General features: G+C 40.5%; 3 protein-coding genes across 3 annotated transcripts; 1 reads left to right on the top strand and 2 right to left on the bottom strand.

Moving 5' to 3' along the window:
- The first annotated feature begins 288 nt into the window (after positions 1-288).
- xgb (x globin) lies at positions 289-7,447 on the top strand. The gene is made up of 5 exons (XM_062441043.1): positions 289-455; positions 3,266-3,373; positions 5,413-5,533; positions 5,816-5,896; positions 7,328-7,447. Exons 1-5 carry the CDS (start codon positions 289-291, stop codon positions 7,445-7,447), a joined length of 597 nt encoding a protein of 198 aa, XP_062297027.1.
- A 157-nt stretch (positions 7,448-7,604) lies between these two features.
- Positions 7,605-10,205, bottom strand: srp14 (signal recognition particle 14). The gene is made up of 5 exons (XM_062441044.1): positions 10,098-10,205; positions 9,177-9,249; positions 8,966-9,078; positions 8,836-8,868; positions 7,605-8,704 (listed from the first exon to the last, which is right to left on the bottom strand). Exons 1-5 carry the CDS (start codon positions 10,119-10,121, stop codon positions 8,615-8,617), a joined length of 333 nt encoding a protein of 110 aa, XP_062297028.1. The 5' UTR covers positions 10,122-10,205; the 3' UTR covers positions 7,605-8,614.
- Positions 10,206-11,369: 1,164 nt separating this feature from the next.
- Positions 11,370-14,894, bottom strand: LOC134000896 (5'-3' exonuclease PLD4). The gene is made up of 11 exons (XM_062440403.1): positions 14,853-14,894; positions 14,636-14,698; positions 14,383-14,543; positions 13,809-13,992; positions 13,554-13,674; positions 13,329-13,456; positions 13,041-13,241; positions 12,739-12,878; positions 12,477-12,642; positions 12,296-12,392; positions 11,370-12,160 (listed from the first exon to the last, which is right to left on the bottom strand). Exons 2-11 carry the CDS (start codon positions 14,675-14,677, stop codon positions 11,958-11,960), a joined length of 1,443 nt encoding a protein of 480 aa, XP_062296387.1. The 5' UTR covers positions 14,678-14,698; positions 14,853-14,894; the 3' UTR covers positions 11,370-11,957.
- Between the last annotated feature and the right edge of the window lie 178 nt (positions 14,895-15,072).

The following is a 15,072-nucleotide window of genomic DNA, read 5'->3' as shown; positions in this document are numbered from 1 at the left end:
TCAGTGCTCAGCAGCTGCCACAATACGCACTCATCAATGAAGGGTTTTACTTTGAACTAATGACCAGAAGCTGCATGTTGTCTCTCGGTTTATTCTATTGACGCTCTTCAGAAATACCAAACCAGAGGAGAGTTCAAGAAGCAGCTGGATTCGGGCATTCACACCAGATGCCAGCAACACCGCATTTTCTCCGGCACATCATCATTTAACTCCACGTTGTTAGCATTATCTTTCATTTCTGGATCGGTGCAAAAACATCCTCGTCTTCTCTTTTTTTTTTAATGAAGGATGGGCTGCGCAATATCTGGTCTGGCAGCAAAAGCAGAGTTTGGAGAGAGAAATACAGATGATGGAGCTGCTGTGCATCTCACCCAGGATCACATTCAGATGATCAAGGAGTCATGGAAAGTTATCCGGGACGATATAGCCAAAGTTGGGATTATTATGTTTGTCAGGTGAGAAACTTGAGCCTCTTCTATACTTGATGTTGCATGAATGAGGAAAACAAAGAAATATTCCTAATTGGCTGATAAACTGGATCAAAAATATTAAATTAATAGAACGTTAAATGGGCATATTAGTATTATAAGGTCACACTGAGTTGCCTTTATAAAGAATGCATGGATTTAAACGGATATTTAAGGTTTAAGACATCATTTTGTGCAAATAAAATAAGCAGTAGTTTTCTAACTTTTGGTTATTGCAGCCGAAAAGAAATCCAGAACATAAAAAACATATGAATGAATTTACTATGACGTCAACATATCACATTTGCTGCCTCGTACACTCATACACGAAGCCCATTAAAGCAGAAAAATGTTTCAGTTCAGCCTTTTAAGACAGCTCTAGTGAAACCTGTGCACTGTGTGATGACCTGCTGGCCCAAGACAAAGAGGTCTGCAGATCCTCAGTGATGGTTACATGGTGCCTGACCTTTTCATACATGTCAGAAACTGAGCATCCCTTCACCTGCACCATGACCCTCTGCTCTGCCTTGTGACCCACAGCTCAGAGCTGAATACCCCTCCTCCCTCCTTATCACTTCATATCACATCTTAATAGCATTATATAATAATACACAGCTCCAGGTCTGCCATATTAGTGTACAATTAAAGGCATCGGCCATCAGGAAAATGCAGTTTATCAATTATGATGATGAGCAGCAACCGGGAAACATATTTGGACCTTTGGCAGGAGAATAAACAAATTAGAGAATGAGGTGATAAAGCCTGACGGGCATTCAGGCTGCTGGATCTAGTAGAGAGCCTAGAAGCCCAATTAATGCCATGTGTCCCCAGGGTGACCTGAACAGTTGAAGAGATTGACCTTCGCGTGTTAGCCTTGAAATTCATGGGCCTCTTGTGCGTCAGGCCCCAGGGCCTCCGGGCTGTCAGGGTTTGTATCTCCTGATTGAACTAGTTGTTACAGTAAAACAGCAAACAGCAAAGACAAACACCTGTTTTTCACCATGTGCTCACTCTGAATTTAACAGACTCAATTTTCTCTTGCAAGATGATGTTCTTCTGTCATACAATAAGACACTGTAAAGACTTCGGTGGGCTCTATTCATGGGTGACAAAATAGCTGTGAGGAAAACCTCCAAGCAGCGCCAATTAAAATTCCACTTGAGCTATAATAGCGCAACACTGTCTGCATTTATTGTACTGTATGTGCGCCCATGTCCAAAAGAGGCTGCGCACACACAATGGAATAGAGTCCTCTCTCTCCATCTTGCTGGTGTGTTGACAGTGGCAAGAAAAATAAGAGCAGCCAATTTCCCCCTGTTGTCTCATCAATGAAGCTGGTGAGCAGGGGATATGAATAGAGAGAACGCACATTTCACAGGCATTTCACCCAAGATGAATCCTGTTAAAGCTTCTCTCTGTAAAGTAAGACATAGTCATGCCAAAAAAAAGCCACTTACACAGAGACCCAAACAAATTCAGTTTATGTCATTCGATCGAGCGTGAAGTCAGAATACTTTGAAATAAATAGAGCCTGAATATTTGTCATTTTATGACACCATAAGCGCAGAACATGTCCGCCACCTTATTATCTGCTTGTCAGAGGGCACCGAGCTACTGATGTTTTTCACAGCAGCCATTAGAGAGACCAACACCTCTTCCAACACCTCTATTCGTCTGTCTATGCATCTCAGGAGGTAACATGTTATAGACATGTAATGCATTTATTCATGAGGATTGTGCTCCATGTTGCAGGTTTAAAAACACATCTTGCAACCTGTGCTAGAGAACACGGGGGGGAAAAACAATAAAAAAGGAGACAGAATAAGTCACTGTTTGACCTGCCACACCCAATGATAATTATTATTAATGCCTGATCAGATTGTCTGTGTTACAGCATTGTAACCCACATACATATATTAAATATCAGTAGTTTAAATTCCATCTAGTATCTCCCACAATAACAAAATCAGTGCCATCAACAGCTGCTCTCAGCTCAAATGCCTGTTTAAATCAAGTTTTAATTATAAAACTACATGCTCGTGTTTTCCAAGTCTATCTCACAACCTTTGATGCGTATCATTATCCTTTATCTCCTCTCTTTTTTTCTGACACTGGCTTCTTACTGAAAAAGCAGAACTACCATTAGCTTTGCATCTCAGTGTGAGCATAATACAACTCACATTCAGACAAGGCAACCATGTATTCTTGTTGCGTAACTAATCACAGGTCCCCCAGCTGGAGACTGGAAGGCTCGTTGATTGGATGGCAGCACGCTTACATTTTCTGGTTAAAGAAATTGATTGAGGTTAAATCAGAAAAGGAAAACTCCTGTGTTGTGTGAGTTGATCAGGAGCAGTGGCTCTATTTGACTAAGACTTCATCCCAGGCTCATCACAGCTCAGAGTGCAAATGAGGGTGGCTAACAAACTCACAGATCTACTGTGGCCTGTTACTGATTGCAGCTGTAGGGTATAAAACTGGAGCGGAAGGTAGCAATGATAACAGGAATCAGGATATGATCAGAATCAGATCTCTATTCAAAGTGTGGGTGGGGGGCTGGGGGATGAGAGAGAAGCCCTTTAATCGTAATGTTGACGAGCTGAAAATTACACATTCACACACACAGGATGGTAGTTGTGTGACTGTCCTCGCTAAAACTCTTGGGGTTATGTTATGGCAGTTGGGAAACTCAGGGGGAGGTTTGTTTTGGTTTGGGAATGAGTGTGACAGGCTGCTCCTCATGAGCGGCGCTCTCACAGGCTCACGGATGGCTGCTTATGCTGTTGTCTTGGTAACAGGTTGTTTGAGACCCATCCCGAATGCAAGGATGTCTTCTTCCTGTTCAGAGACGTGGAGGACCTGGAGAGGTTGCGGACCAGCCGGGAACTCAGGGCGCATGGCCTACGGTCAGTAACAGACTCTTCACACATCAGCAGAACCAGCGCATCTTTAATGTCCAGCAGCTCAACACTTCAAATTATCAGTCATTCATCGGCTTCTGTCATTATGATGACTGGTTGCTATGCAACATTTTGATTTTACAGGACAAGATCCTGATTGTTATATATATTCTTATTGTCAACAAATCTGCAGCATTCAGCTGGCCACTGTCTCCCACTGAAGGAGAAAAACAACTGTAGCTACCAATCATTGAAAACAGCTCACAAATATATAGTTTCATTTTTAGACAAGGTGTAGTGATTTCCTAAAACAGCTGGGCACGTTAGGTTTTAGCAGACTTCACTCTAACAAATGTAAATTGTGTATTTGTTGGGGACTATTTTCAGTTGCAGATTAATACACATTTGGTGCTCTTGTGCAGTGATTCCCAACCTTGTTTTGTACGATGTCGCCTAATAGCCCTATCAGATGAGCTTGGGAACTCCTTCATCGACACCTGAACATCAGTCACTATCATCTACTATTATCATTATTAGTAATGTAATAGTAGATAGTGATCCTGACATTGTTAATGCTAGCTAGCCTTGCTTTTTTTTCCTGTAGATTTGGTCAACTCCTCATTAGTACTTCTACTACTTCAAGTGACTGAAAGTCACACTTGAACTTAGCTTACTTTTATCAGTCTTTGTCAACAACTCGAGACATATTCTGTGCAGGTAGCCTTTCATAGCTGGTAGTTTTTTTGGTTATTGTGACAATAAAGATCAGCGTCACACTAATTTGTAATCCTAATTGTATTTTCCTCCAAAACACAAATACAAAATATGGATACTTTTTTTTTTCAACATCAAAACACAATTTCTGTTTTTGCAAATCATCAGAACTACTCTGCAAACTTTCCAGGTAGCCCACCAGCAAGTATCCACTAAAATACAAATGGTTAGGAAACACTGCTCTCGTGAGTCATTGCGGCATCATGACTGTGTATGTGGGACTGACTCAAAATAAACTACGACCATGTTCATTGTTACTGAAAGAACACCATGGCCCACTGATGTGTTTTTAATAGTTTTTGGACAACAATGGAGGTCTATGCCTGGACAGAGGTTAAATCAGGCTGTGGCTAGAGGGAATACTTTTGTGTAGGATCAATTTATTGTATTTTGTTCTTTTTATTGGATTTAAAGAATGTAGAATATCACACGCCTTATCCTTTAAGATCATTTTCTCTCTCTCCAGGCACCACTTTTTTTTTACTGAAGTCACTGGTGCAACAACACATAATGAAACTATGTTGCATACAGCACAGTGTGAGACACAAACCATGAGATAAGTAGCAGAGAAGAACACCTCAGGTAGTCGGATCATTATAACGTTGCTTTCCACTCCACTGCAGATGGAACCTGTAGCATCTATCATGAGCACTTGTGTGTTGTTTCCCAGTATGCATCGGGCCTCTCTGTGTTCCTCTACACATGAGGCCAAGCCAGCCAATTACTGCCTGAGGACCTGAAGGTACAGAGGCTAGCGTGGCATTGCAAATTCAGTGATAAGGCCAAATGGCCCTTCAGTTGCACTCAGGGACATTAGTACAAATGTCCACGGTGGCAGTGAGGCAGAGGTAGAGAGCTAAACCAACTCTAACCCTTTGTTCCATAATTATCTTCAAAACTGTCACGCACACGTGTTGCAGTGATGCCAGACACACCTACAAGCAACAAAAGACAATCAAACACAACAAAATCGATCCTGTGGCGTTTTATCGAGGGGTAAATGTTTTCCTAGGGATAAAGTATTGTACAATCAGTTGGGTTTGCATCAAGTGTGAGCTAGATTGATAGATGCGCAATCAATTCCTGTTATTTTCTTGGCTTTATTTGAGTTGCTGGAACTGAAAATGTTACCAGCCTTTCAGCACAAAGGAGTGTCACACCTATCTACAATGGAGGGGTATCAACTGATAGTCGCCTCCTGCTAATTCACGATTAACTGGTGGATCAATCAGGCCGAGTGGTCCATCCTGAGTGTCTTTTTCCTCTTTCAGGGTGATGTCTTTTATCGAGAAAAGCGTGGCTAGACTGGACCAGATGGAGAGACTGGAGGCTCTGGCTCTGGAGCTTGGAAAAAGCCATTATCATTACAACGCCCCGCCTAAGTACTACAGTGTAAGACCCCGCTGATCCCAGCAGTGCCGAGCTGCTGTTTTTGTGATGCTTTTTTGTTTATAACAGAGGACACATGTTCTAATTTCAACTGATGCTGCAGCTCTTTATTAGTCTAAGCACTATACTGAGACCCCTAAAATCAGTGCAGCTGAACGAACTGACCCTCTCCTAAAACCTGCGAAATGGAAACGCACCTACTCTTGCAAATAACAGTAATAACAATGTCAACTGGATACTGAGGCATTAGCACATCAATAAGTATCTTACATAATTATTTTCCAGTATGTCGGAGCAGAATTCATCTGTGCTGTACAGCCCATCCTGAAGGAGAAGTGGACAGCTGAGTTGGAGGAGGCATGGAAGGTAGGGAGTGTCATTCAGCCTCTCCGTGTGGCCTGTGTGTTTCCTTCTGTGGGTGTTAATTAGAGACACTGGGTGAAAGTGTCTTGTGAAATAGGCTTGATGTGTGCAACCATCATGTTAGCAGGGATGGTTTGTGTCCGGTGAGTTCTGTACGTCTGCGCCTACAGCTGATATTACTGTCCTTCAGAGGCTCAGTTTGAAAGTTAGAGAAGATACTGGTGTCATATGAAACTAGACAACCTTGACCATTCATCGGTAACATGTCATGCTAGTCAATGCTCAACACTTAGGCTAAATTCTTTGCAAGGGAACTGGCATGGCCATTTCATCTCAAGATATGTGAATGAACATTTGTTCCATACCTACCTACATACCCACTTTATATTAATCCCATGCAGTTTTGAGCAAGAACCTACATTTTTTTGCATGCAGTATAAATAAGTTATTTCCAAATATTGGAGCCACTAAACAGTCTTGGGGTTGCATACATTTGTTATGACTGGAAATGAGACTTATTGTGACCACTAGGATAATCACAAACCACAGACGATCAGAGAATGTATGGCTGTATTAGGTATATGGACAATAAGGGGGGTTTTAAGCAAGTTCTACTTACAGAAATTTCTAGATGTCAATTGTTTTTGATACCAAATCATAGAATTACATTTTCTGTGGTGTTCCTTAAGGTTTTGGTGTCTTAATGTGGTATTTTAGACCATTTTTTATCAATTCTTTAGTGGTCAAAAATGGTAACATTTACCAAATCTGTGTAACAAATGGTATCAACCCAAAAACTGGCACAACAATTTATGAGACATAATTGAGTATGTGAATGGCCATCATATTATATATAAGCCCGTATACACTCTAGGCGCCTAACCAAAACATTATTACAGATTTATGACTAGAAGAACTTGACACACAGTGCTGAGCTGTATCTCAAATTAATCTTCAGGTTCCCAGCGTTCAGACGGGTAAAGCAGCGGGTCTCTAAGGGTTAATGCGCCATGTAACGTCGAGATGGAAACCATTGCAACACAAGCTTGACTGATGTGAAAATTTACATCTCACTGAACCATACACGAGAATATTGAGAAAATGGAACACGGCTCTGTCACATCATGTTACAACATTTTAAAGGGCTATAAAAAATATATTTGTGGCTTCTGATTTTTTTTTTTTTTTAAATCACATTTAAGAGAAAATTTTGTTTTGCAATTATTTGCACCTTTTAGACTCTGCATATTTGGATCATCATGTTATAAGAAAGAAAATATCCTTAACAGAAAAAAATTTTAAAAATAAAATTTAAGGTTACATTTCTGTACATGTACCTCTTTCAATGGATGGCCTCTGCTGCCCTCTTGTGGTTAAAAGCATGTCCTTCACCTGTGAGGGAGCTCAGTTTAATGTGTACTCTCTGTGATCCAGACTATGTTCCAGTATCTGACCGGCTTAATGAAGCAGGGATACCAGGAGGAGAGCGACCGACAGCAACACCTCGCAGCCTCCCCGAAAGAAAAACCAGACAAGAGGAACACGGTGCTATGAGATGCTTCGCTCAACCATAACTCAAGATTGTTTTTACGAGTACAGCACAGAAATGTGTTCATGTATATAATGTAACTACTGTCTCGTTTTCTACATTGCTCATGTATACCATTGCTCATTGTTTGCCATTTTATCAGAATGGATAAGAATAATGCAGTGACATTTAAAAAGCACTTTATTTCTGAACGTAAATTCCACCGCAGTCCTCTTCCGTGAGGTCAGGACTCAGACGCATGACAAAACAAATGTTGACCAAACATGCTGCCTTGTAATTGTGATCAACAGAAATGATGTAATTAGACTTACAGCCAATACTTTGTCTCTGTATTCATAACTCAAACATGCCTTTCAGTAAATCTACAACTTTCAACTTTTTTGTGCTATTTAACTCAATCATGACATTTAGAAACAGTATCTCATTCGCATTCAGATGAACTGAAGCCACATTAACTGAAGCTCTACCTTTATTGGTGTTTAACAATTCCAGACAGCCAGTTTGACAGCTTGGTTTGGACAAGGAGCAAACATAATATTGTCTTTTAGAGGGTAAAATTAAGACATAAAATAAAGTTTTATCCCCAATATCGAGCAATGTTAAAATGAAATTGGTTAAAAATATATCAAAACAGATATGATTTAGTTCTCTTTTCAAGCACCTTTGCTGAAATTTTGACGTTTCTGGAAAAAAACAAAAAATTAAACATCCCTCTTAGTACAGTTGATTTGAAACAAGCCAACAAAACTCACTGGTCAGCCATGAATATAACATAAATAGGGACTCTTACAATTAAATAATATGAAAGGCAGTTAATCATTGTACTCCGTGGATTTGGCTCCAGAGCTGAGACAGCTGTTGATAACCTGTTTCCGAAGCAGATTTGGTGGAGTTTCAATAAAGTTGGCTTGCTTCGTTTGGGATAGAAGAAATCCTCAGCTTCTCTGTTCCAAATCACCGCTGGCACTGAGCGGCCAGGGAGGAGACATTACCATGCAAACAATGGCAAAAAATCAAAGCAGTCACCAGGTAGATGAACAGTGATTCTGAGGCCTCAGGTAAACTGGGGGGAATGGCTGGGTGGGACTGCAGACCAAGTGAAGCCATCTCCCCATGCCCTCAGATGGTACTGGCCAGTTTAGGTACCCATGGTCATCTTAAGAGTCTATTGCTCATTGGGTGGCTTTGGTTTTCTTGCTTTTGCTTTTCTTATCTTTCTTCTTAAGTCCATCCATGTGAGCTCTAAGGAGGTTGGAGTATGCCTGTAAAAAGGGGTTTGTGTTAAGTCACAAGCAGCTCACTGATCAAAGAACGAAGAATCTTTTATTAACATCAAGTAGACCTAATCAAGATAATATACATACAGTGACACAGGGTATTAAAATCAACTTACCATCTGAAACTTGATTACTTCTTTGGTGCTGACCTAAAAAGAAATGCAAGAAAAGACAAGTAAGTATTAACAGTTTCTTAAAAATATAACAGCAAAAAAACATACATCTTTAAAAGCAAACAAAGCTCACCACTGTGCTAATTTTCTTCTTGCCATCAGACGCTCTGATGAGACATTTATTGTCTGCTGGCTCAAACGACTCTGAGTGGCCCTTTCTAGGCGCCGGCTTGGTCCTCCCGTCATCTGAGAGAGGAAACACACATTGTGTTGCATTTTTAAAGCTTAACCATCTGATTTAATCTTGAGGATCAGTGCCAAAAATCAGGGAGGGGCCTACTTACATTTCTTTAGAGTGATGACAACACTGCCAGATGTTCTGCACTTCTGGAACAGCCGTGTGAGCTCTGTGAGGAACTAGAGGATGGACACAGATCTTAATGCTCCAAAAATGACCCTTGAGGTGCTGCAGATGATCACTGTACTAAGATTTGAAACAACACACTTTCCCCAAAGACACGGGTTGATAATAAATCCAGATGCCAGTTTAAGTACACTTAATGTAGTCTAAATATAAGATCATGAATGTTATAATGATCTTTTTATTCGTTGAAGCCGTTTAGTGAGGGCTTTGGTTGTAGTTATTGGTAGTTTAGGAAGCTGTAGTTTGTTTATGGTTGAGATGAATTTTGTTGAGTAACACTAAGGGGCGTTTCAGATATGTGTACTGTACCGTGTTCATATTAATGGCCTAGACAAGGTAATACAAACATTGCAAGCTGTTGTATTAAACTGTATTGATTTTTGCAGTAGCTAAATGATGTGATGTTAAGGAGGACCTGGCAGTTAACCTGCGTTTTGCCATAAACCAATACAAGTCTACAAGTACACGGGTTTTATACAAATCACTGCTAACATTTGCTAACTCATTAACTTACTGTTGCTAACTTTGACTACTAACTAGATTTAACAGGTGTCTATGTAGGAGATGTTAACTTTAGCGTTAAGTCTTTTGATTTTAACAAAATATTCAACCATTTCCACGAGGCTTTACGTTGCAAAAGCCACTGTACGGCTGTCAAAACGTCCGAAAGTAATGAAACTGTACACAGCTTTAGCAGTGTTAGCAGGTTAGCTCATGAGTCCGTTTGACGACTAGCTTGATTAAACGATGAACTGATTCAGACACGGACGGTTTTAGTTTGATAGTCGACAACCACACACTTACAACAGCTAAATACTCGTTAAATCATATTTGTTCTTACCGAGTCGTTTTCAAGCAGCACCATCGTTGTGAAATCAGTCCAGCTGTAGCGTTAGTTAGTGAGTTAGCTCACTGGCGGCTGTGTGAAGCACACGTACTACACAGCCGGGAGCTCCGCCCTGCGCCCGCACTGCGGGGGCTGCACAGCCGACACAGCGCCATCTAGTGCAGGGGAGGGGAATGACACCCACAGACCCTGAATGCCGAGGGGAACATTTTTCATGTATTTACATCTGAAGGGAAAATCCAGAATAAAATGTTGCTCAGTGTTTCTTTTTCAGTGTTTTTATACAGAGCAAGAAATCGTTGAGTTTCTGGTGCGAACAGGACATGGAGGTGGAACAAGGCATCTGTCTGTTCAGAAATTACTATGGAGGAACTGCTGGAGACTGGAAAAAAAGCATTCAGCTAAAGGACCAATACTTTATCCAAACTTGCAGCGAAACAGACTGCAAGATTTCAAAATTCGTTTTAAATGGGAGACAATATGATGGTGACGACTTGCAAGCAAACTGGTAATGTCTTTAGAATGAAGTCCAAGGTTAAAATACTTAACTCATCTAACTCCTGTACTCCTTCCACACAGCAGAAGCAGAAATGTTCAATAGGCGATAGGCGTGTGCACCAGACACTTTCTTGTGAGCACGTGAAAGTTTCTGGTGTGCACAAGAGACCCCCCCCCCCCCCCCCCCCCAGCCGTACCAGTGAAGTGCTTAACAGTAATTTCACAGCTTTCTTATCAAACCCTTTTCACAGCAGAAATTTTGACATGTTAAAGAAGGAAAAGCACAGGTGTAAATAATATAATTTGACATTATATAACATGTCAGTGTGTGAAGATGCCCTTCAGTGCCCTAGAACAGGCTCACCTTAAAAGAACACAGCCATCGTTAGTGTAATTTGTTCCCCCTGTGCCTTTCCTTATTTGATATGTCAAACTGTCTGCTGTGAAAGGTTTGATAAGAAGATTGTATCATTGTACTGTTTTATTTCAAAAACAGGTCTTGGTATTTGTATATTTTGGTTTCTAGATATGGCATTTTGCAAAAATGATTATTACATTAATTACACATTTCTTTTTGATTATTTTATCAAACTAAAGTGACACTTCTGTAATGCATCTGTCCTGTTTGATGAACATGGTGTTGTTTGGCTATTCTCTTGATAAATGTTACTATCTACAGTGCTGCAAAGGGTAGTTAAAGCTACAAAAACATATTCATAGCGACAACACTACACTGCAAAAAGCATTTAGCAGTAGAAATTTGTTCATTGGGACTATGTACAGTGTTAAACATAAATGTTACCATTTGATGTACTGTACCACAGTTCGCTTATAGTTTTCTTTTAATCAGCAGTGAAGTCCCCCACTTTTGTCAAAGGACTGTAGCAGTTGTTCGAGCCCTCTTTGTTTTTTGTCCATTACAGTGAATTAGTGACTCCCGCTTTGGTTTCTGTCATATATCTTATAATTACACAACATGTTTCATAATCACACATACAGACAATCAGCTTCACACTGTCAGTGATAAAACAATAAATCTACATACAAGTTACATTGAGAAGTCAGATAAGTGAGGATGGAAAAATGAAGAATGTACATGTAAGAACTGTGCAAACCTTAGTCACACAGATATAAAGAACCAGTTCAGCTGTTGTTGCTGGTGTGATGTTTGCCCTTCTGATACCGTTGTTTCATTCATAAAGAACTTCATCCTCTTTTTCAGCTGTTGAATATTCATACTTTTGCTTAATAAACAAAAAAATCCAAATAAATTGTTTTTTTGTTTTTTTTACATATAGATGATATAATAACCACCACTATGGTTTAATTATATTTCTGTTAAGCTTTTATCTTCTATCATTTTGATAATGCACAGTCTGGGTGGTGGCCCAGGTCAGCAAGGTTCACTGCAAACTCAGAGTGCCAGTCCCGGTCAAACACTGCCCTGAGCTGGCTCTGCAGGGCCTCAGTCTTCCATACAGGGTGTGGAGCATGCTGGGAAATCACTAGACCCACTCCAGCTGTGGTCAGAAAATAGTCCCCTGACCAGTTGGAGGTACCTGCGTAACAATCGATCAATTATTAACTGATTCACATACAATAAATGGCCCTCTAAACACCTGAATGCACAAGATTTGACCTGCTTGCAACAGTAAGTATGCATAAATACTAATCCTGAAAGTAATGTCACTCACCAATGTAGGCTTCTTTATCAGTCACCATGTATTTATTGTGGTTGACTCGAGAGTATGGAATATCAGACTGGTTTCCCACAGGCACAATGTACAATTTCTGTAAAGAGAATGATACATGAACACAAACAGACAAATCATCAGGAAAGATGTTTGTTTCCATCTATTTCATTTTGTGTCTTACTATTTGAATGTTGATATGATGCTTAGAGCTGTCCATCGAGGCTAGGGACTGAAGGAAGGGCAGCATTGCTGGATCAGAGTCCCGGCCGCAGCTGATAAGCATCCGGATCTTCACCTCCTTCTCGAATGCAGCAGTCCTGATGGCGTCATCAATGAACGGCCAGTATCTGTTCAATCAAAAGTTATACAAAGTGAGAAAAATAAAGCAAAAGAGATGCATAATTCGATGGAAACAAACATTTTCTTTTGAGGGTCAGGTTCACCTCCGAGGCCTTTCAAAGAGTGTGGCGGGAAAGTATTCCATGACGGCTATATCAATATAGTGATGAGCCTCTGAGATGATGGAGAGAATCGCCTCCAGGTCCTGAGTCCTCGATTTAGGACAGAACGATGGTGGAGAACCCTTGTAAAAAACACAAATATGAAATAACACCACTAAAAACTAAAATATTTGACACATAAAACGGGATTTTTCAGAGACTGTAAACATGTTACACTCACTGGTCTATAAATAGAGACAACAGCCTGTAAAGAGGGAAATGAGACTGAAACTTAAAGAACTCACTGCAAGGTAGAGCCTGCTGGAGACATTACCATCTTTCACCAGCAGGGGGTGATGTTTGTTGATGTCAGTGTCATACTTTGAAGGCCAGGGCTGTGGTAGGGAGCTGTTGGGCTGTCCCATCACCCAGTAAGACTGGAAGATCTTATGGAGGTCCTCTGCTAGACTGGAACAGTTGTAGATCACCACTCCCAGTTCTTTCACCTACACAGTCAAATGTGAATTATCAAATTGTGAGATCAGTGTTCAAATGAAAAACAAGCCCTTACATGTGTAGATTTGCGGTGTTACCTGTGTGAGAGCTCTCCAGTCCATGTTTGCACTGCCAATGAACACATGTTTCCTGTCGACTATCCAGAACTTGCTGTGGAGGACACCTTTTGTCAGGCGCCCAAAGTCCACCGCCCTCACCTGAACTCCTGCAGACATATCAGGAAAAGAGACTAGATTAGCACTGCAAGTAAAAACACAATATACTGAATGCAGATTATGAGAACAAGAGAGTCTGTTCCAAACCTTTCTGTTTCAAGATCTCTAAATCAGTGGAGTTTGTTTTAAAGGAGGGAATGCTCGTCACCACTCGGACAGACACATTCCTTGACGGCAATGTTTCAAGTTGCTCCAAGATATCCCTTCCCTGCCAGGAGCAGACAGAGTATTATGGAACTTCTCATCAATACAACAACATATTCAACTATGATTATTCAAGGAGGTGAAGATGCTTTAGACCAATATTTTCAGGTGACTTTTTTTTAATTGTTAAAAACTTACAGGTGCATCAGAGGAAGAGTTAACGTTGATGTCTTCCCCGGTTAAAGTCCAGTAGAAAGAGGCCACATCCATTTGGTCCGTAGCCATGGAGATAAGGTCTTTCCATGCTTTTTCCAGAGGGATCCCAAATGTTACATTGGCTTTAAAACTCATGTGTTGAGGAATGCTCTCCACGAGGGTCATACTGCAGGATAAACAACCACATCTGCTGAGTGACTTCTCAGGAAAATGAAACTCAGAACATAATGGTGCAGCTTTGAAAAACAAGAAACAACAGGTTTGTTTAAACATAAAAATATTTATGACCATGACCAAAATCCAGATTTCCTACATTAATAACAATTACAAAAGATTAATAACTACACAAAAGATTAGATAAACAACCTACATGGCACCTTAAGGCAACCCAAGAGCAGACAGTGGAAAAAGCATACAGTTTCTGTGTGTTGTAGTTGAATCTGTATCATTAATGTTGTGGAAAGGAAGCAACAATAAGCTGCTTTTGAGGGTTCAACTTTTATTACTTTATAAATACTAATAAACTCATCTATCTACGTGTTAGACAGATTATTACCTGCATTGGTCTGTAGTGAAACTGCTCCCACCAGTGTCTCCAGGGAGTACCTCATGATCTTTGGGAGCCGGTGGTCTCTTCAGAACAGCGATGGCGAGCAGGATCCCCAAAACCACCAGGCAGCCCAAAACCACAACTAACATTACACAGCTGGTCGACCTCTAACACCACCAAGCAGGATATGAAAACAACTCCAGTAAGAGAATGCACAAAACAGAGTGAATAGCTTGATGTATGTTTGATGAAGTCCTACCCTTTTGTTTGAGACATCACTGTCACTCAGGCTTCTGTACATTTTTCCTTTCTAGAAGTTTGTCTATTAAAAGTTAAAAAGCAGGAAATGACCCATTTGAACAGAACAGTTTGAGATCTGCTCCGACAGCCAAGAATAACAGAACTTACTATTTCGAGATTTAAATGGTGTAAAGTTAAGTTTGGTTTTCAAAGTATTGAAAGCAAAAGCAACTCACACAAAGCAGGTACTTCTCCACTGGAAGAGCTCACAAATGTGCGTGTTTCTCCTCCAGCTTTCACCCTGAACTGAACTGAGTGATGTTTTTGGTGACGAATATATCACAGCACTGTTCCTGTTTTTACTTTCATTTCTGGTTTGGAGACATATAATTACTTTAGAGGAAATTGTGTTGTTAGTGAAAAGAAGAAAGAAAAAAATCAGACAGAGCAGATTTG

The sequence above is a fragment of the Scomber scombrus genome, chromosome 19 (assembly GCF_963691925.1).
Source record: "Scomber scombrus chromosome 19, fScoSco1.1, whole genome shotgun sequence".
NCBI classification, from domain to species: domain Eukaryota; kingdom Metazoa; phylum Chordata; class Actinopteri; order Scombriformes; family Scombridae; genus Scomber; species Scomber scombrus.
The sequence above is the reverse complement of the archived record's forward strand: the minus strand, read 5'-3'. Positions and strand labels throughout refer to the sequence as shown.